At 39.6% G+C, this 23,176-nt stretch overlaps 1 protein-coding gene across 2 annotated transcripts; it reads right to left on the bottom strand.

Annotated features, from left to right (window-relative positions):
• Window positions 1-2,723: 2,723 nt before the first annotated feature.
• Window positions 2,724-11,352, bottom strand: LOC118845895. Of its 2 annotated transcripts, XM_036754004.1 has the most exons (3): window positions 11,047-11,352; window positions 7,494-7,542; window positions 2,724-5,788 (listed from the first exon to the last, which is right to left on the bottom strand). In XM_036754004.1, exon 3 carries the CDS (start codon window positions 5,608-5,610, stop codon window positions 4,198-4,200), a length of 1,413 nt encoding a protein of 470 aa, XP_036609899.1. In that variant the 5' UTR covers window positions 5,611-5,788; window positions 7,494-7,542; window positions 11,047-11,352; the 3' UTR covers window positions 2,724-4,197. The 2 variants fall into 2 exon arrangements, with proteins under 2 accessions (XP_036609899.1, XP_036609901.1); XM_036754006.1 differs by lacking the exon at window positions 11,047-11,352 and having other exon boundaries at window positions 2,730-6,094.
• Window positions 11,353-23,176: the final 11,824 nt, after the last annotated feature.

Here is a 23,176-nt window from a genome sequence, read left to right on the forward strand (position 1 = left end):
AAAGGCAGCCTTCCTCCCCCTAATTCCAATAATCAGCTCCTGTACCTTCCCCACTCCAACCCCGCCTATTGATCTAGTAGCTTTAATGGAGGGCCAAGCCCTGGTCTCTCCAGAGACAGCACATTAATGAGACTTACAAGGGTGCACCCAAGACTCTGAAACGGGGCTTTGGAAACATGGAAAATGAGGTATCCTCCCCCACCAGCTACACCAACCACTGCTGAGCCACCTGCATCACCCGTGCCACTGGGGACTGGATAAACTTTATGAAATTGCTTCTTAACTTTGGTGGGGAATAACCAAAAAGGTGGCTGAGGAAGTGGTGTCCAGATGTCAGTCTTGTCCCCTGTACAATGCCTCCAAGCCCCTCAGGCCTCGCCAAGGTTGCTTCCCACTCCCCTTCCCACCTTTTGAGATCTGGCAGATCGACTTCATCCAGATGCCCCTGTGCCTAGGATATAAGTTCTCCTTGGTTATAGTCTGTATATTTTCCAGCTGGGCGGAGATCTTCCTGTGTCAGATGGCCACCATGGGGGTTGTAGGGAAGGTCCTATGTGAACACATCATCCCTTACTGGGGGGATTCCATTGGAGGTTCATAGTGATCAGGGAAACTATTTTACAGAGCAGGGCCTCAGGGTGATCCTAGAGACCTGGGAAATCTGCTGGCACCTATATTGTGCTTATCACTCTCAGTCCTCAGGGCCAGTTGAGAGAACTAATGGAGTGTTGAAGGGATTGCTAGGGAAATTAACCTCTGATTTCCAGGCACCCTGGGGTGAGGTACTCCCCATTGCCCTCCTTCCTCTCCAATCATGATTCGTGGGCAAGACCAAACTTTCCCCATACAAAGTCGAGGTCATCACTAGGAGACCTGTGCCCCTCACCCTGACTTGCATTGCAGGAATGCCACATTAAGCTTGGTCAACAGATTCACCAAGTTCAAGATCTTGTCACTCAGTCTCATTCCCTAGGTCTGTCATCTGAAGCCAGCTCCCCTATCTCCCCCAGTGATTGAGTATAATGGAAACACCACCTGTGAAAACTCTCCCTGGAACTCCCTGGAAGTAGCCTTTCCAGGTGCTGCTTACAACCCCCACAGCTGCCAAACTCCAGGGGTTAGCCTCATGGATTCATCTATCACACCTAAATACTGTAGTATTCCTGAGTGGACATCTAAACCCATTAGAGGTCTTGCCTTTTGGCTCTGTAAGGGCCTGAAAAAGATGACATCTGATGCAGATGGCTCCCTCACAAGTCTGTGCCAGGCCTTCAAGAGGAAGGACTCTCTCCCCATGTGAACCCCTTACATGCCCAGTGCTATTTGCCCATATCTTTTGGCAGCCCTAGCTTTGGTTTTGGTTTGTTTTAGCTCTATTATTTTCTTTCATTATGCTGCTCACTCACCCTACCTTGATCTCCCTTTTGGCCTGCTCCTTCTACTTGCTTATAGTTGCTTTTCAATGGCTGCCTATCTCTGGGGTCACCCAGAGATGACCCCTCCTCTGTACCTGTTCACCCCATGTGGAAGCTAGACCAGGAGGCTGTCAAGATGTCAAACAGCTGTTGGTTGTGCCTTGACCTCCTATAGGCCACATCAGTACAACCTATCTCTGTCAATGATTGGGGGTCTATTGAAATTCACTGCTGAACCCACCCTCCAGTCATGTCCCACTGCTCCCAGTGCATGGTGGAGGCCCTTCCTAGATACACAGCAAGGATCAGATATATTCGGGATAGGCCTTCTTCAAATCTTCTCAAATCAACATGGTAGTGGTTGACAAGAAAGATCAGGGCCCTACCTAATACCTAATACTTTATAGCAGTATCCTGGCTTCTACAGGGATGGGAATAGGAGATCTTATTTGCACAAATGAGGTTGTCAGGAATCTGTCCTGACAGATGGCTGACATGAATGATTGGATAGCAAAAGTGGTGGGATATTTGAAGGGTTAAATCAACTCCCTGGCCTGGATGTTGCTGCAAAACTGTCAGGTGTTGGATGTACTCCTCATAGCCCGCGGGGGTGTCTGTGTCTTCCTCGATGCTGTTTTTACATTAATAAATCCCAACAGATACTGAATAGTATGAAAGCATTTTGCACTCATGCCACCCAGTTGAGGGAGCAGGCTTCAGGGACTCAGTGGTATGACATGTTCAGCTCCCTTTCCCCCAGAATGGGTGGTTTAGTCAAATCTCTACTTTCTGCTGCTGGGGTACTTACTGTCCACTCACAACTGTGACCACTGTGACAAGGCATATATATTCATGTGTACACATGGCTCCTTCCTAGATACACACCAAGAATCAGATACATTCTGGATAGGCCTTCTTCAAGTCTTCTCAGATCAACATGGTAGTGGTTGACAAGAAAGATCAGGGCCCTACCTAAAAGTAGTTCCATCTTTTTCTCCTGGGCCCAAGTCTGTCAGAAATAAATATCTTATGTATATGAGATTAACAACCTTCTACTTTAAAAAAATAGGTTTTACAAAATAGCTTTTGTAAATACAAATCATCAAAAGGTTTGCCACAAGCAATGGAATCAAGATGATCAATATAGCATCTTTGTGGTTCTGATCACAGGAGGGCATATGAGAAAGTACACACATCAGAAAATTGTTAATCATTTGAAATATTGAAGTATAGGATCATTAATATCATTGAAGAATGGGTCAAAATGGGCCAGTTTGCCAATACCAAGGGACTTTACCAAGTCTTATTGGAAATAATTTATTCACCTAATGCTACAAATTAAGATGTTATGAGAAACTGAGTGAAGCTAGGGAGTGAGAGAGAAATGGACACGGGCATGGAAACTTTCTTCACTGCCTACTTTTGTGAAGGTATCTAATTGGCATTCTTGTAAAACTCGAAATGTTTCCATGTCTGAGTAAAAATAATTGTGGAGACACACACTTAAAAAATTGAACTATTCATTTAGTTTTTACCTCTTTGCAATCTTTCTAGGAGAGATTTTACATTTCTCTCATGTCTCCTTGGCTCTTCACTGGTGGTATGGTTCTTTATGTGTGGTTTTCTTCTAAATACCTGTGAACTACTAGAAGCTTTTATTTCCCATTGCTTGTAATCAGTGTCAAACATAAAGCTAGAAGAAAGGATCCTTGGAGGCAGCTGTTGGAAAACAAGTGATTCAGTGGGTATGGCTTCTGATTGAGATGGTGGAAGGGTAGGTGATGGGTGTGAAGGGCTGTCAAGTTGGTCAAGATCAGAAGTGGAGCATGCCTTTGACTGGGGAATTTGAAGGACAAATTTCACTCCATCTCCTCTGCAGAACCAAGCATAGGCATTGGTGTGACCAGAAGTTTTGCCTGACAAGAATATTTTGTTCCATGACCACGGAAACAGCCATTTGCGATCCAAGAGGCACAAACTAAACAGACTTTCTAACTGCAAGATAGATGTTGAGGAGATTGATGCATGGCCCCCCTTATTTGCCTCAGGAGAATCTGCTTACAGATGTCATTTTTTATCTTTTCCTCAGGGATGGAACTGATGATATCATTAATAATGTTGGTAGGGACAGGTCCACCTTCAATGGTGTATGGTTTGGTGCATTTTAAAGACCATGTGGCTTTGGTATTCGTCACATTTGGGATCTGGTATTGGAGCCCACATTGAACCTCCTCATGGTGCTCAGTGAAACTTGACCAGAGTGGGTTGTTGGAAGATCTGGTAGAGATGTCAGCCATTCCTTGGTATCTTGTATAAATTCTGACTGGTATTTTAGAGCTGTGATATTCATGCCTTGAGTGTGGATGGAATCTTTTGTAGTCTTAACCTTTTGGTCAAGGCTTTGTGAAAACAAAGCATGGTGGCTAAGCCTAGGATGAGTTGTGTTTGATTGAGCTTGTCTGTGCTGGTCTGAAGGAGATGTGACCCTCTATGTGAGTTGTGCAAATATCTTTTTCCAATGGTCAAGTAATGACTTACTCGAGCACTGGACTTTAGCATATTGTGCATCCTTGGAATGGTGCTGAGAGCCAGAAGAAGTTGTAACTGGATGGTGAGGGCTAGGTGGAAGTGGTTCCTTGGGGTTGTTATCAAGTGGAGGTGGAGTTTGATAGCCTATGGCTGGTGGTGTTTTCTGGTGATCCAAGCCTGCTGAATGTATAGCCAGCTGATCCAGATACATCGGAGGAACTCCCTTTGCTTTGGTATTTGACACAACCTTGGCTTATCGATTAGGACTTTGGAGGGGTGTATCCCAGACATCAGAGGTTAATTGAATTTCAGCCCAGTGATCCGTGTCCGATGAAGTAAAGCCTAGCAGAGCATTATTACAATTGTTTAGAGACCGTCCAGTTGTATCCTGCTGGGTCTGATGCACTTGAAGTTCAGCATGGTGGTCTAGGCCTGATGGAGTTGTGGAAACTCTGTCAAAGCCTTGTTTAGATGTTGCCTGGCAAATATAATCCAGAGTGGCTTCCCCATCTTCACATGGGCCTGAAGGATCTTCACAATGACTGCTGGAGACTATTCGAGGTATGGCCCAGCAATTACTCTGTGGTAGGGCCTCCACCCAATGGGAAATCCCTGATGAATTAATAAACTGACTCTTTAGGTTGGATGAAACCTTAGCACAGTTTTCAGAGCATGGTGAAGACATGACTTGGGGGTTAGAGAGTGGTAGTGATATAGAAAACCCCTTAGATTTATAATCAGGGCCTGGCGGTGTCCTAGCTTGATGGTAGGAGACACAGAGGGACATAGAAGTAGTCTTATGCCTGTTATATAAAGATTCTGATGTTGAAGGTTTTGGCTTACTTTGGATCTTTGTGTCTGATGACCCCACAGTTATAGCTTTTCCCATTATGACTAGTGAAGGTGTGGATACAACATAGGGTTTGGAGCATGGTGAACCTGAGTTTATGTCCTTGGAACAGTGACTGCATTGTGATGAAGAGGTAGCCATGGCCCTAGTGTTGCAATCAGGGCCTTGTAATGAAGCTGTTAACTTGGAGGGGTGATCAGAAGCTTTTCGAGCTGAAGTCTTGATCCAGGGGTTCAGGTCTGAAGCTGTTACAGCTGTGGCCCTGGACCGGTGATCAAGACATGGTAATGGTGTCACCTTGGCTCTGTGTTGGTTGAGATTTTCTGACATGAGAGCTTTAGTCCTGGCCCAGTGTCTGGAATTTGTCAAAGCCTCTGTTTGATAACTAGGGCATGTTAATGGTGTAGCAATGGCCTTTGTCTGGGAGTAAGAGCAAGGTAGAACCTCAGCTAGGCGGTCAGGACGTGGTATTGCTGTAGACTGCTGGTTGAAGTGTAGTAACTCCTCATTCTGATAGTCACAGGCCTGCAGAATCTTAGGAAGGTGTTCAGGACCCGAAGGTGCCTCCACTCGTTCGGCGGAGTCCAGTGGAGCTTCAAACAAGTTGGTGGAACTGAACGAAGTTGCTTTGAATTGCTCTGGTTGTGCCCAATCAGCAGCTGTCCTGGATTTGTACTCAGGACAAAGTAAGGGCAAAACTGTGGCCCTGCCATGCCATTTATTATCCAGGGAGAATTTTGCCGTTCTTTGGTTGTCAAGATGTGGTAATTGTGCAGGCCCTGTCCTGTTGCCAGCGTTTGATGGTTGCACAGGCATGACCCTTTGATCAAGAAGTGTGACAACTTGGTTCTAAACTGTTGATGTTTGGTGTAGGACATATGATCAAATTTATGCCATTGGTCTCCATCACATGATGGTGCAACCCGGAGAGGGGGGCATGCTAATAACAATGACTTTTCTTGATGGCTTTTTGGAGGGAACTGTACCAGATTTGCTGATGAAGAAGAAATTATGGGTAAGGGAAAGAAAAACAAACTACCCTTACAGCATGTCTGGAAGAGGAAACTGGAATAGCAGGCAGTGGGAGGGGTGACAAACATCTAATAATATTGATTTGATGTAGCAATTTACAATTTTCAAAGCAGTTTCATGAAAATTATTGCCTTTTTTTGATCCATGTGCCAATCCTATGAGGCATTAAGGTTTTATTAACTTATATTCAATATATGTTGAAACTGAGGCACAGGGAAGTTGAAGAACTTTCCAAAGGTCTCACAGCTAGCAAACTGTGAAGTCAAGTCTAGAACATGGAAGAAAACTTGGCTGAGACGCTAAATATCTTACTTTAGGGCCATGTGCTAACACTAGAATTCAGGGACCTTCTCTTGTAAATGTTCTCTCATTTTCATTCCACTCACACAACCACCTCTCTAGAGCAGTCCATTATCCTTTGATGCCTGTATTATTGTGACAATCTTCTAATTGGTCTCTCTGCCCCAAATTTCTCTCCATTCCAATCAACTCCACTGCCAAAAGCTTAGATCTGACTTCTAAACCCTTTTCCCCTCCCTGCCATTTTCACTTCAAACATACACACTCAATAAGCTCCAGTCACTTCCTATTACCTTCATGATTAAAAATAAAGACCTTTGGAATTTAAAGTCCTACACCACCAGATCACTTCTGGCTGCCTCGCCAATCTTCTTACATTCTACTCCCTCCCATGAACTCCATAATCCAGTTTCACTGGTCTACTTGCTGTTCCTTGCAAAAGAAGACTCTCCATTTCCCACCTGTGCCCTAGAGATCCCTTGGCCTGGAGCACTCTTTCTCCTTGCCTCTACCTCTTAGTTTTCCTGGCTTTCTTAAAGACTAAGCTCATTTTCTGTTGGAGGTCTTTTCATGACCCCCATATCTCCCCTCCCTTCTGCTAATGTCTTCTACCTGAGATTACCTTTTGTTTTCTCAAATATATATCTTATATGTACACAGTTATTTGTGTACTCTCTCCGCTTCTGAGAATGTGGACTCTTTGAGATCAAGGACTGTTTTTTTTTCTTCTTTTTTCCCCTTCTTTGTATGTGATTGGCACATAAGTGTTAGAAGTACCTGGGTAGCCTAGTGGATTGAGTACTGGGCCGGGAGTCAGGAAAATCCAAGTACAAATCCAGCCTCAGACTAGCTATGTCACCACTTAACCTCTGTCTGCCTCAATTTCCTAAATTGTAAAATGGGAATAAAAATAAAGCACCTATCTCAATTCACATATTGAGATATCATTTATAAATATCACAAGTACAGGGTAGTAACCTACATAGTTAGCCCTTAATAAATATTTGTTTCCTTTCTTAATTCTTGTTGATGGAAAACCTTTAAATCTACCCTGTATATATCTTATGTACACATAACTTGTCTCAACCATTAGAATGTGACCTTCTTAAGATCAGGATTAATGTATTTCCCCTTTTTTTGTCTCTAACGCTTACCACAATGCCTAGAACAGTTCCGGGGAGGAACTTAAATTGACAGTGTATCCTTTCTACCAATCAGGCTGGCACTAAGGGGCAGGATCAGGATCAGATCAATAGCAGTCACTAAAAAGAGAGTATTCATGTATTTCTAAGGAGAGTAGTTACAATAACTAAAGAATAATGATAAGTAAATGGTCATTTGGGACAATGTAAAGCCAAATTTCTTACCATTTATTGGAAACATTCACTGTTTTCTCTTCATTCAAGTAGGTTTTTTCTGAGAAAATATGTTAACAAGAACAGAGTTAAAGTTAACTCATGAAAGTGATCAAATTGCTATCCTTTCCTATGGTATTTTTTAAACCTGCCTCCTATTGTTCCCCTTCAGTGTAATTGCCAACATCTGGCTTTTGTGATTATTTCACCTTAGAATCTCTTCACATTTAGAAAAGCAAGGGAAAGAAATGAAACTAGACATCAGACTCTTGCTTACTACACTTTCTCAAGGAGATGTCTGGTATGTACTTAGAGTCTTAATTCAAATGGAAAGAATAGAATTTCATTTTATATTGTGAAAACTTTTGTGATGCTGCTTTAGTCAATTAGAAAACTTATTAGCATACAACTAGGATTTAGGAGATCCTCTGGATCAGAGGTTCAGAACCTGATCCAGGGGATTTATGGACAGAATCCAGGGAGTCTGTTGGCTTAGTTGGAAAAACACTTTATTTCAATATGACTGGTTTCCTTTGTATTTAATTTGATGCTCTTAAAATATGATTCTCAGAGGGGATCCACAGCCTTCAGATGACACACATAAAAAATCAAGAAACCTCGCTCTAGATCTCACAAGATTACCCACTGGCACTGAAACAGATTAAAATGTATTTAGGAAATATGTAACAAAGTAAACATCTAATAGAACATAGATAATGTTAATATGTGGTTTCCTAAGTTAATATGCAACTTTCAGAGATCCTTATGTATTGTTTAGTTGCCCATTTCTATTGAGTTTGACACTGCTGGTCTGGACTTCTTCACATCCCACATACCCATTCCATTCCCACAGAGAGAATTTATCTCAGGCCATTCCAAATTTTGTCTCTTTTCTCATCAAAAGAAACTTCAAAAAGCAGTAAGAAACAGGATTTTTCAAATGAATGGTCCCTTCAAACAGGAACTCGTTTGTTATTCTACTTTCAAATGGTGTCTTCAAGCTTCCACACTGGGGGAAACTAAGAGAATATTAACTCTAGTAGAAATGATACAACTGAAAAAAATCAACTTGTTCAGAAAAATAAACTATTCTCCTGACATCTAGATGTATTTCCTCACTTACACTACCAGACTTAAAATATCAGTCTTGAAACCTGTAATCTCAACTCAGATTTGGAATCCAAGGTCTGGCTAACAAACCTGAGCATCTATCATCGATACCAGTGGCTCTCAAAGTGTGATCCACTGAGTTCTGAGGCTCCCTTAGACAATCTTAGGGGGTCCACAAAGTAAAAAAAAAATAAAATGTTATTTGCCTCTTAAAATAGCCTTATTCTTTCCAACTACATAGGTATGTGAAGATGAATTTTCTTTGACCAAAACAACATTATCACTACAGATTGGATGAATGCGTAGACAGAATCCAGCTATCTACTATTAAACAGATATTAAAGAGATTTTCAAAATTATGTAAAACAATGACATTCTTCTCACTAATGTTTTTCTTTGTTTTAGAAAATAGTTATTTTTCATAATGTTATTTATGTTAACATGTAATAGGTTCATTGTTAATTTTCAATGAATGCATAAATATTTTTAAACTATTAGTCTTAATTTAAATGGTAAATATCAATAGCTAAATCTTCCCACAAATAAAAACTCTTTTGGGGGTGGGTGCTCGAGAACTTGTAAGGGAGTAAGGTGGACCTGATACCAAACAGTTTGAAAACTGCTCATGTCTCTAATCTATTTGTAGCAACCAATGTTGTTATATTCCACCATTTCAGTTCACTTACTGTAAAGGAGACTTCAAGAAATGACCCTTGTCTGACAGGACTGGAACATCACGTGTGCCTTGCAGTGTGTGTAGACAGTTAAGGATCTGACTCATTGTCATCTTTCAAGACAAGACAGTATCTCTTAGCATACTCAAAGACTCAGCATTATGATGGTATCAAGTTTTTAATTTTTATCCTTCTTGAGGGTATTGACTACTGGACAATAAGCTCTTTGATTTCAGGGAATGAATAGTCCTTATTTGTTTGCCCCCATAGTACCTAGTATAAATAATCTTACATACAGTAGAATCTCAATCACACTTTTACATAAATGAGTGGACATTCATTATGTAATAAAGGAGAGATCATCAAACTCTTGAATTGAGCCCTGAAATGACTGAATGAATTTATAGTCAGTTTTCCCTTCCTTTTAGGAAAAAAGAATTGACACAAATATTTTGGGGTTTGGGGAACATTAAGGTCTTGAGGTGTAAAGGCATATTCTGTTATTTCTCTGAATATCATGTGACAGGCAGTGTGATATAGTAGATAGCTTGTCTTGAAACCAGGAAGATGAGGGCTCAAGTACTGCCTCTGACACATAATGATTGTGTGACCCTTTGAAAATCACTTAAGCTTTCCCTCCTATAGGCAACTAGCTAAGAATATGTAAGTTGGAGAGAAGTTGTTAATCTATATTGGTGGAGGGAATTTGTATACCAATGAAATTGCAAGTCAGTCTCTATCCCTAGCAATATAATTTCATTTACGTTTAAAATCCACTTAGCAATATGATGAAGGCCAATCACAAAACCACCTGAACTGAACTGGGAGTGCAATAGCACTCAGGTGAGCCTCATATTGCATTCACTCCCATTTGTGAACTTCTGGAACTGAGAGTCAGAGGCTCCAGAGAGCTGGAGTTAATACGTACTATCTTCAGCCTAAATTATTCTAATATTAAAGTTTTCTTCACAGTGAGAAATCTGGCATGGCAAGGGACCTATCTGTAAAATGTAGCATCACAGAATACTCTGTCTTGCTTATGTTCCCCAGGGGCCTAGATATCAAAGGAGCAGCATTCACATAAATCCAGTAGTGCCCACATTGTAGAAATAAAGCAGGAACCCTCAGAGAAATTTGTCATAGGATTTTCTGGTTTGTAGGCTCCTGGTGAATACTTGCTGGATGTAATAATTAATGATCCACAACCTGTTTATGATGAAATTGACATAAATGATAACCATCTTTTTGAGATTGAGTTAATATCGTTTCTTTCATTTTATGACAGCATCTGTTTCCTGTCCCCCAGCACTTAGCATGGCAAACTCTAACCTCTAAAAGGTTGCATTTGACCAAAAGAAAACTATTTTAAATGAAAGGGTTTTCCCCCTATTTTTGTTAACTTTTTGATGATTTCTTGGCACTGCTTATATTGCGACAAGTAGTATGGATTATCACAAAACTACCTTTGGAAATTACTTTTCTAAATCACTTTAGATTCCACAAAAATCCTTTCACAAAGAACCATAGGAACCTCCCTCTTTCAGGGAAAGTTCAAAAGATGACTTTGCTTATAGGAGAGCCATAAGATTGCTGCTCTGTAGCTCTACGGAACTCACTAGGATGCCTTGGGTACTCTCTGGTTTTTTTGACTATGTATCTCAGATCTCCAACTTTTTCATTCTTCCATTTCTGTCCCTAAGAGAATATTTATCCCTCAGGAGCTCTGGCAAAACTGAACCCCTTTTCCCCCTCCCTAACCCTGGTTTTGAAGAGCCTCTCACCAGTAGGAACGTCAATTAAAGCAGGAAATAATACTCCACTTCCAGTGACCTGGGAAGCTAAAAATCTCCTCTGAAGAGAAGAATAAAGTGCTAAGAAATAGTCAATAGAGATGAAACAAGTGAGAAAACAAAAACAGTTGTCCAAAAAAATAGGACTCTGTTGCAAAAGTGTCCTTGGATGAAGAGAAAACTAGATGTGTCTTCTCAACCACCTATATAACAGGACTGGACCTTCAGGCCCCTGTCTTCAACAGGGGATCTTAAGTCACCATTGACATCATAGAGCCCCAACTGTCCTTGGTCCAGAGTGGTAACAGTCAGGAAGTAATTCCCTCCTATGTACTCTGCTGGGACATGGAACATAATTACTTAATAATCAATGTGAAACACTGACTTCTTTGGCTGTCACCATCTGGATACCCATCAGAGCTCTTTCTACATAGCACTTGGTATCTTTGGGCAAGTGCAAATCTGAACACCAAAATGTACTCTTTGATTCAGTGACACTGGGCTCCTGACTGTTGCACAAAAAATATACTCCATCTCTTGGCTCTTTGCATTTTTTTTGACTCACTCCATGGCTGGAAAGTTCTCCCTCATCCTCTGCAAGTACCGACCTCCCAGGCTTCCTTTAAGTCCCAACTGAAATCCTGCCTGGTACAGGAAGCCTCTTAATTACAGTGCTTTTCCTCTTAATTACTTCCTATTTGTCCCATATGTAGCATGTTTTGCATATATTTCTTCGTATATTTTGCCTCTTTGTGTATCCCCAACATTTAGAACAGTACTTCACAAAAAGTAGGCTCTTAATAAATGTTTGTTGCAGGGGTGGAGCCAAGATGGCAGAGTAAAAGCAGGGACTTGCTTTGGCTCTCCCCCAAGTCCCTCCAAATACCTGTAAAAATGACTCTAAACAAATTCTAGAGTTACAGAACCCATGATATAACAAAATGAAACAAGTCTCCAGCCAAGATGGCTTGGAGGATCCCTGGGAAGGGTCTATCGCACCGTGCTTGGACAAACCAGGCCAGAGAAGACCAGGCGAAGCAGGCCTCAGGCACTGAATCACTGAGCTGTGGTGGTTTTCATACTTCTCAACCTACTAACACCAAAGACAACTTAGCAGGTCAGTGGGAAAACTCTGTTGGACATGGATTTGGCCCCAGATGTGGGTCAGTGGCAGCAGCAGCAACAGCAACAGCAGCAGCTACTTCCAGAGCTCCAGACCGGCAGATAGTAGGTGAGGTGGGGGGGTATCAAGCTCCTGATCAGAGTCGGGTGCGAGGATCTCTTTTCTGGCACTGAGGGAGGTTTCTATTGCTTTGCCCTGCTTGAATCTTGGTCACAGTGCTGGTTGGGGGTTCTGGGGTGTGGAGGAGCACTAGTGTGGCAGAACTTGTGGTGTCTGTGGAGAGGGAGTCCTGCTAGCAGTTCCAAGGCAGAAAAGAGTGTTTGAGGTCACTTACCGACCAGAGCACAGGCCAGTAGAGGAGTAAACAACTCTCCTTGAATCATACCACCTCAGAAGAACTGAAAATTTACAGGGGCCTACAGGTAGCTTGGAAAACAGCAGCACAAAACCCCCAAAGCTTGGGACAAGAGCACGCTCCACTCTGGAAGTAGCCATACCCTGACAAAGAGCTCAAAAGTCAAGTAATTGGCTGGGAAAATGAGCAGACAGCATAAAAACTCAGACTATAGAAGCTTGCTTTGGTGACAAAGATCAAAACACAGCCAGAAGAAGTCAAGAAAGTCAAAGATCCTACATCAAAAGCCTCCAAAAAAAGCATGAATTCGTCTCAGGCCATGGAAGAGCTCAAAAAGGATTTGAAAAAGCAAGTAAGAGAAGTAGAGGAAAAATTGGGAAAAGAAATGATAGGGATGGAAGAAAATTGTGAAAAATGAGTCAACAGCTTGCTGAAGGAGACCCAAAAAATACTGAAGAAAATAACGCCTTAAAAATAGACTAACCCAAATGGCAAAAGAGATCCAAAAAGCCAATGAGGAAAAGAATGCTTTAAAAAGCAGGATTGGCCAAATGGAAAAATAGGCAGAAACTGTAACAACAGTTCTGCTTGCAGCTTCTATAGGAGTATAAGACCCAACAAGACCAGCAACAAGAACTGCCAGCATAGGTTCTGTGATATGCTTTTCTCAGGAAAGCAACTTTAAGAGGTTAACAATCTCACTTTAATCAAACATACAAACATACATTATATAAAAAGAGCAAATAACTCAATTTAATCTATCTATATCAATACATAGTTACCAGCAGAGAAGCATCAACATCTGGGTTTTTCCGAAGCTGGCAGGGTGGGGGGGTGGGGCAGGGGGCTCTTAACAACAGCTGCCCAGAGTTTCCACATCAACACTCTTCCAGTAAGTGAGAGCCCCAAAGGCAAAGCACCAACCTCTCTGTTTACACACCCTGTTCAGGGTCAAAAGGCATCATAACATGCGACTCAAACCCATGTAAATTAGTCTTTCCCTTGAGGTAAGCAGGTCATCAAAGACTCCTGATTTAATCAAAGAAACAAAGCCCAGACTGATCAAGGGCACTTGATTAAATAAATGCTCCAAAAGAGAAAACAGTAAAAAAATCCCACCTTAATTATTATACTCTGCTGCACCTGCAAGACCTCAGAATGGTAGCAAGCCTACTGAGACTAGTCAGCCTCAACCTAGTACAGCAGGCTACAGCCAGCCTAACCTAGGATTAAGAGAATGGAGAGTTATATTCTTTAATTTTGTTAGTTTAGTTCTAACATTGGCTATTATGATTGATGAGTTTTGTTGCTTTTCCATGCTAATTTTATTTAAATGGTTGTATTTACATTGTGTATATTGTTTTAATTCTTATTTTTTTTTACTCTGTATCACTGTAAGCCCTACTATGTTTTCCTGAATTTTTAAGATCCACTAGTCTTTATGGGAGAGAATAACTTATTAAATTTATATTCCATAATTTATTCAGTTATTCCCTAATGCTTGGGAATATATATTATTTTCAGATTTTTGTTGTCTCAAGTTATCTTCAATGAACAAGTTTTTTTGTGTTACAGCCTTTCTTTGATGTCAATATCCTAGTAGTGGAATTTGTGCGTGAAAGAGCATGAATTTTTTATTAACTTTTTTCCACATAATTCTAAATTTTCAGAATAGTTGATCCAATTTGCTGCTTCAGCAGCAATGAATGAATGTATCTATCTTCTCACAAGTCCTCTAACTCTGAGTTTTCTTCTCTTTTTAGCAACATTGTTGGCTTGATGGGTGTGAGGTTTTATTTCAGAGTTGTTTTAACTTGCATTTCTCTAGTTATTACTGATATTTAACAATTTCTTTAGATTGTTACTGATTATATTTTTCTTTGACAAATGTTTGTTCACAGGCAAATGAATGTGTACATGTGCATATTGTGCACAACACATACAAATACTTAAAAGCTCACTGAAGAAAATAATTCCTTAAAAATTAGAATTGAGTAAGTAGAATTTAATGAGCACAGAGCAAGAAATAATAAAACAAAGTCAAAAGGATGATAAAGGAGAAAATGTACAATATCTCAATGGAAAAAGAACTGACCTGGAAAATAGATCCAGGAGAGATAACTAAAGAATTATTGGACTACCTAAAAGCCATGATCAAAGAAAGAGCCTACACAACATATTTCAAGAAATTAACAAGGAAAACTGCCCTGATATCCTAGAAAAAGAAGGCAAAATAAAAATTGAAACAATCCATGGATCCCCTCATGAAAGAGGTCCTCAAATGAAAACTCCCAGGAATGTTATAGCCAAGTTCTAGAGTTCCATAGTCAAGGAGACAATTGTGCAAGGAGCTAGAAAGAAAGAATCCAAATATTGTGAAGCCACAGCCAGGATAACACAAGATTTAGCACTTTTTACATTAAAGGACTGGGGGATTTGGCATCAACAAGCATTATATGTAATGGGAATATGCTAAAAGCATTTCCAATAAGATCAGAGGTGAAATAAGGATGTCCATCATCTCCACTGTTATTCAATATTGTACTAGAAATGTTAGCTTTAGCAATAAAAGAAGAAAGATAAAATGAAGGAATTAGAATAAGCAATGAAGAAACAAAACTATTATTATTTGTAGATGATATGACAGTATACTTAGAGAATGCTGGAGAATCAACCAGAAAACTACTTGAAGCAATTAACAACTTTAGCAAAGTGGCATTATATAAAATAAACCCACACAAATCATTGGCATTTCTATATATTACTAACAAAGCCCTGCAGCAAGAGATAGAAAGAGAAATCCCATTTAAAGTTGCTGTAGACATTATAAAATCAAATTACCAAATAATTATTTTATAGAACTAAAAATAATAGCAAAATTCATCTGGAAGAACAAAAGGTCCAGAATATCAAGATAACTAATGAAAAGAATTGCAAGGGAAGGTGGCCTCACAGTACCAGATCTAAAACTGTATTACAAAGTGGGAATCATCAAAACTACTGGTATTGGCTAAGAAATAGAGTAGTGGATCAGTGGAATAGGTTAGGTATACAAGACACAGTAGTCAATGACTATAGTAATCTACTATTTGATAAATACTAGAACTCAAGCTTCTGGAATAAGAACTCACTATTTGACAAAAACTGCTAGGAAAACTGGAAAATAGTATGGCAGAAACTAGGCATAGACCAACATCTTACACAATACACCCAGATAAGGTCAAAAAACCTACTTTATTTAGAAATAAAGGGTGAGGCCATACGCAAAGTAGGAGAGCAAAGAATAGTTTACATGGCACAAACTAGGTGTAGACCAACATCACCATATACGAAGATAAGATCAAAATGGCTACTTGATTTAGACATCAAGGGTGAGACTGTATGCAAAGTAGGAGAGCAAGAAATAGTTTACTTGTCAGATTTATAGAGAATGGGATAATTTATGACCAATCAAGAGATGGAGAACATTATAAAATTCAAAATGGATAATTCTGATTATATTAAATTTAAAAGTTTTTGCATAAACAAAACCAATGTAACCGAGTGTTGCAACAATTTGGCTAGCAGCTGCTGTCAGGGTGAAAGACCAACACAAGCCCAATGACAAGGAAGCTGCCAGCACAGGTTCTTTTTATCTGCTTTACTAAGGAAAGTAATGTTAAGGAGTTGACAATCTTACTTTAATCCAAGATATACATATAAACTCACTTAGTTCAGGAGGAAAAGCCAGCAACTTGAATTTCAGAGCAAATGCAAACAAATTACAAACATACACAATATAAACAGATCAGATCACAATTCACAGCTACCAAGAAACCATCAACATCTGGGTTGACAAGCCGAGAGGCTCTTAGAGCGGCTGCCCAGATTCCCATGCCAACACTCCTCTAGGAGTGTGAGCCTCAAGCAAGCAACTCTCTTCTCTCTTTTTATAGAGTCTTTGGATGTCACCAAAGGACATCTGAGTGACCAGAACTTAGGCACATACTATTGGCTCTGGACTTAGCAACTCCCCTTAAGGCCCTGGGGCCTTCACATCCAGGTCAGCTAAGCACCTAGTAAATAGAGGTTTGGGCCTGGGGCTTTGCACCTAGTAAGGCTCAATCAAAGACACTTAATTAATTTAGCATTCTAAAACAGTAAAAAAAAAGTCCCAACTTAATTAATATTACACCAAGATTAGAAGGAAAGAAAAAAGCTTTAAAATTTTCATAGCCAATTTCTCTCATAAAGGCCTCATTTCTAAAATATATAGAGAACTGAGTCAGATTTGTAAGGATATGACATTCCCTGTTTGATAAATGGTCAAAAGATATGAACAGGCAATTTTCAGATGAATCAGTTAAAGCTATCTGCAGTCATATGGTAAAATGCTCTAAATCATTATTGATTAGAGAAATCAAAATTAAAACAACTCTTAGGTACCACGTCGCACCTATCAGATTGGCTAACATGACAAAATAGGAACATTATAAATGTTGGAGAATTTGTGGGAAAATTGGAATGGTAATGCATTGTTGGTGGAGTTGTGAACTGATCCAACCATTCTGGAGAGCAATTTGGAACTATGCCAAAAGGGCTATAAAACTGTGCATACCTTTTGATCCAGCAATACTGCTACTGTATCCCAAAAAGATCATAGAAGTGGGAAATGGACCTGTATGTACAAAATTTTTATTGAAGCTCTTTTTGTGGTAGTATAAGAATTGGAAATTGAGGGGTTGCTCATCAATTGGGAAATGGCTGAATAAGTTATGGTATATGAATATAATGGAATACTATTGTTCTATAAGAAAGGATGAGCAGGTGGATTTCAGGAAAACCTGGAAAGACTTACACAAACTGGTGCTGAGGAAAGTGAGCAGAACCAGGAGAACATTGCGCACAGTAACAGCAACATAGTGTGATGACCAACTTTGATACACTTAGCTTTTCTCAGCAATGCAATGATCTAATATAATTCCAAAAGACTCCTGATGGAAAATGCTATCCATATCCAGAAAAAGAATTATGGAGTCTGAATGCAGATCAAAGTATGCTATTTTCTCTCTTTAAAAAAAATTCTTGTCTTTTTTCCTTTTTGCCACGTGTGCATTTTTATTTTCAGAAAGACAGTTGTTGAACATGTAACAGGATAACTTTGGTTGTAATGTTTTACAAAGCATTTTATATATCTTATCTCATTTGATCCTCACAACAACCTTGTGTAGTAAATCTTGCCCTGCGAGACTACAGCCAGTAGCAGAGTTAAAACATAAATCCAGGACATCTAGCTCCAAATCCCATTGCTTTTCAATGGTAAAATGAATTCTCTATTTTTTTCAGTTCATTCTCGTGAAAATTCTCCTCAAGTACACTAAAAGTACTTTGTGTTCAGGGAATTTATATTTCCTTTGTGTCCTCCCGTTCTCCACACAATGCAGTAAAATTGTGGGCACCCAATAACTCAATCGATATTTGATATATTGATACGATTCTTAGAAGTTGGTAGAAGGTCCAAAGGACAGGAGATAATATAAGGAAGGAATCAGGAATTAGGATATAGGGAGAAAATCTGAGAGTAGACTGAGATAAAATGCAGTGTGTCTTTCTCCTCTGTCTAATACAGCATACTCTATCTGAGGCAAAGAATGCCTAGAAATTGAAATGGTTTCATGTCTAGGGGTTTACAGCAGAGCATTATTCTGGGATAAAAGAAAGTATTCATAGACTCCATGCTTGTGGTTTTCCCTAAGCCAAGGTGAGTACAAACTTGCCACTTGAGGCCACAAAATGATGATTTGCGGCAAAAGGCATCATACCCTTAAGACACATTATCATGTGTGGGAAGGATCATAAAGCAAAGATATCCTCTATCTTTTCCTTAAGTCTTGGAGTTTCATGTTACAAGCAAAACAGATTATGCACATTCATTTTAAAATACCCCTCACCAGCAAATCTTGCCCAAGATGTCTCAGAGGAAATCCTGAACCTTTACATCTACCTAGTATTTTGTTATTTCCCAGATAATCAAACCCCAAAATAAGAAAGAACGCGCCTTTGATAAATGCTTTGATGATATTGGGAATTTTTAAAATGAACTTGGTAACAAAGAAGGAAAATAAATCATTTCCATGTTACAATCCCATTTTCTTCCTCTTTCAAGACCTTATAACTCAACCAAGTTTTTTTCTCCTTCTCCCTTTTCAGACCTCATACTTGGACTGGTTTTTCTCACTTTCCATTTTAGAACTTATATGCATTTACCTTGTTTGGTTGTCGGGGATCCAATATCATTGGTAGTGTCAGAAGAATCTTAATAATGCCAATAGAGGACAGGGGCAACTTAAAAAGTGAGACCCTAGCTTCTATTGCTAATGCCTTAATTCAATTAGATTTTGTTTTGCCTAACAGAACATACAAAAGGAGTGGGTCCTAGAAATAGGCTAATTAGAGATATTAAAATTAATATTGAAATAAAGCATTCATGCCAAACATTTGCCATGTTTCATTATGAGGTTTAAATGAAATTTGTCTTCTTATTTTTATACAATCCCTGGTCATTCAGGATGTTCTTTACATTATCTTTAATCATCTGAAACATATGGTGTAATTTCTCAAAGTGCCCACAAGGGGTCACTTATTGTCTGATATTTTCTTGGCCTATTCAAAAAACCTAGTGTAAAAGTTTTATTGGTAGATAAATGTATTTAACATTTTTTTCCCAAAGTGTCAATGATGCAAATGGATGCACTTTCCTCAGTGTTAGTGTGACTTTAGTCTTTTTTTAATGTTACATCGTATTTCAATTTGTATATTCTCTGTTTTCAGCAGAATTATATTTAATTCATGCAATTAAGAATCATAGTATATTATTTTAAAGCACTGCTGGTCATATTCCACGATCTCCCTCCTACATTAGTGTCTAATAACTTGACAAAAAGCATATGTGTATGTCTATATGGTTGCATGTGTGTATACATCCTGAGAGAATGGTTTTGATGTGAAATGTAACTTTACCATAAAATATGTACATGAAACATTCTCCATTCAATAAATATTTATTTATAGTGTCCCTTGATGACATGTGTAATTTTATCTTTATTATATGTTATGGTGACTACCCACTTACTGGGGAAGGAAAAAATACATTGATATTTCAGTGAGCCTGCTAGCACAACAGAAAAACAAAACAGAGACAAAGAAGAGATGTGTTTGCAAAGGAAGTCTCTTCCTCACTTTTATGATTAGACCTATAGACAATTAGCTATCAGAGCTAAGACATATGAAGCAATTTTCATTGTTGATACTTGATTCATTTGATCTGGAAAGAAGTTTGATAATTCCACAACTGTTGTAGCATAATTGGGAGAGAAGAGAAAATGGTCTGAAGAAGGCCTGATAAGGTGAGATATGAGTCATGGACTTTGCCATTGACTAGGCAAATTTGGGGCTTCAGGCATTGAGAGGAATGAGATGCCTGAGATGAATATATGTTGCAAGAAGAGGAAAAAAACTGTATCCTTGACAGTTCTTTTGGTCACATCAAAATCAGAGGACAGAAAGCACTAACAATATAAATCTGGGGCTTTAATGTGCTATGAAATCTTGTTTATAACTATTGGCAAAAAAGCATGTAGCCTATAAGATGAACACCCAGCAAGTGAGGTCAGCTAATCCAAATTGGGTCTGAACTGAACTCAATGGCTCAGAATACTCAAGTGGGGAAGCCATCAGAGTATGTAGCTGATAATTTTAAAAAGTATCCAGTAGTTTTTCAGCTTGATAATTTGTCAACTTTGTTCTCTCAGTGAATGGGGAGTTAAGGATAGAGTCACAAAGGAATGCTGATTCAGAACATGATAGTAATGTAGTGTGGACATAGACTATTCTATTCTTGTATGTGGACCCAGTACTGAGGCAGGGAGGTGAGTTGTAGCCGCAGTGGGGGGAAATTATTTGAATTTTAAATTCCAAATTAGGTAGCGAATGTTGGCTAATGGAAATTGTTTCAGGCAGGTCAGCAAGAACAGAAGGATAGGTTGACATAAGAAGAGACAGTTCCAAGGATCACATCATGTAGACCCCTAGAAGACTCCTCTTTCTTGCTAAGAACCTGGGATAAGAGTTAGTGCAGATAGGAAAGCTTTTTTTCCAAGTTAGTGGCTATGAGTTATATAGGAGATATTTTGAGAATAACTAAGTGAGAAGGACATATGAAGAAATATCCCTTCTTAGGTGGCAGTCCCAGACTTTGACACCTTCACTGAGGATCAAAGAAGCTGATTCCAGAGTGCCTGGGCAGTCATATCCATGGCATAAATTATGACTGAGTTAACATTAAGACTAACATGGAGTAAAGCCAAGATGACAGAGAAGAGGCAACAACTCAGCTGAATTCTCTCAACATTGCCCTCTAAACAACTTTAAAATAACACATCAAATCAAATTCTGGAGTGGCACAGCCAACAAAATATTGAGAAGAGACATTTTTCCAGCACAAGAGAAATTAAAAGTTTGAAAGGAGAGGTCTGAGCCACTGAGGTGGAGGTGGGTCCCACCATCAGTGTGCTTTTGGGGGTGGCTCTGACAGCCACAGCAGTAGAAGCTGCCAATTTGGTAACTCTCAACCCAGAGACATTCCAGGGTGGAGAGGAAGACAAGTGCTTGTGGCTGCAGAGAGCAGGGGGTGTGGTCACTGTTCAAAGGCCAAGAGGAATGCTAGCTCTTGTGACTACAGGGGTTTTAGAGAAGCTTGCTAGGTAAAAACTGGAGTACAGATCAAGAGAGCAATGACCATACCTTTCTCTGGATCACACTTCCTTGAAAATATCAAAAACTTAGGAATACCAGAACTATCTCTGAAAACAGCAGCACAAAAAGGCCTAAAGTTTGGGACAAGCCACCTCAGAGTCCTCCTCAGGTGAGCAGAGCCCAATTTTAACATAAAGTTCTATGTCAAGAAATAGGTTGAAAAAAGAAGCAAACAATAACAACAACAACAAACAAACCATAAAAAGCTACTATGGTGACAGGGAAGATCAAGACACAAACTCAGAAGAAGACAACATGAAAATAGCTACAAGCAAAGCCTCAAAAATGCAAATTGGACACAAGCTCAAAAAGAATTCCTGAAGAGCTAAAGAAAGAGATGAGTGGTAAATAAGAAATTGAGAAAATAAATGAGAAAAGTGCAAGAAAATTATGAAAAGAGAATAGCTTTAACAGCTTGGTAAAAAGAGGTACACAAACTCACTGAAGTACCTTAAAGTACCTTCAAACTGGAATAGGGCAAGTGGGAGCTAATGACTCCATGAGACATCAAGAAACAATAAAATCAAATCAAAAGAATGAAAAATAGAGGAAAATGTGAACTATCCCATTGGGGGGAAAAACTGGCCTGGAAAACAGATCAAGAAGGGATAAGAAAAAAAATTATTAAACTAACTGAAAGTCATGATAAAAAGTCCTAGGCATCATATTTCAAGAAACTATAAAGAAAAACTGCCCCAATATCTTAGTTCCAGAGTGTAAAATAGAAATTGAAAGAATCCAATGGTCTCCTCCTGAAAGAGATCACCACATGAAAACTCCCAGGAACATGTAGCCAAATTCCAGAGCTCCCAGGTCAAGGAGAAAATACTGTAAGCAACCAGAAAGGGTATCAACAATCCAGCTAGCAGCTTCTGTGGCGGTGTAAGATCCACCAACAATCAGCACCCAGAAAGCTGTCAACACAGGTCCTTTTGATCTGCTTTATGTAAGGAAAGCAACGTTAAGGGGTTAACAATCTTACTTTAATCCAGCATACAAATATCATTTGCTTAGTTCAGGGGAAAAAACCAGCACCCTGAATTACAGACCAAATACAATTCAACATGTACAGCTGGGGAGCTCATTAAAATGGCTGGCCCAGAGTCTCACGCCGCTCCTGCTGTGGCTCAGAGCTCTGAGAAAGAATGCTAACCTCTGCGCCTATATATCCTGTTCAGGGACTGGAGGGCCCTGACCTCACCCAGACTGGGTGTGGAGAAGTTCCCCACCCCCAATATCGCATCAGATACAAATCAATGGCACCCAATTGTCTCAGTGCTGAGAAATACAAAAACAACCCACTTTATCTGACCCATTCAAACAAAGGCCAGGATCATTAAAGGTCAACAAAACATATTTCCACATTAGTCATATCACAAAACAAAGCACAAAAAAATAAAGGAAGCAAGAAAATCACATTTTAATTTATACTCAGAGTTCATTGGTCGTCTCTCTGGAGGTGGACAGCATTTTCTCATCATGACTCCTTTGGAAGGTCTTGTACCCAAGGGTAGCCAAGTCTTTCATTGTTGATCATCATTACAACATTGCTGTGTATTAGGAGGGCAGAGTTTATAATCTCAAAGAGGATCATAAACATGTCTGAAAGGTTCGGAACCGCCGGATATAAGAAACTCTCAAAGTAGAAGGTAGAAGAATCAAAACATATATTTAGGCTCCACAGTAACCAACCCATGAACCAGCAACCCCATTTTGATATATTGATCAAAAGCTTCCAGGCCCAATAAGTACGCCTTGAAAGAGTAACCAGGAGGCTACAGAGAAGCATGATTGCATAAAGCAAAATCATGCTTCCCCCTCTATGGTAAAAAGATTACCCACTGGCCTGA

Source organism: Trichosurus vulpecula, chromosome 4 (assembly GCF_011100635.1).
Source record: "Trichosurus vulpecula isolate mTriVul1 chromosome 4, mTriVul1.pri, whole genome shotgun sequence".
Taxonomy (NCBI): Eukaryota; Metazoa; Chordata; class Mammalia; order Diprotodontia; family Phalangeridae; genus Trichosurus; species Trichosurus vulpecula.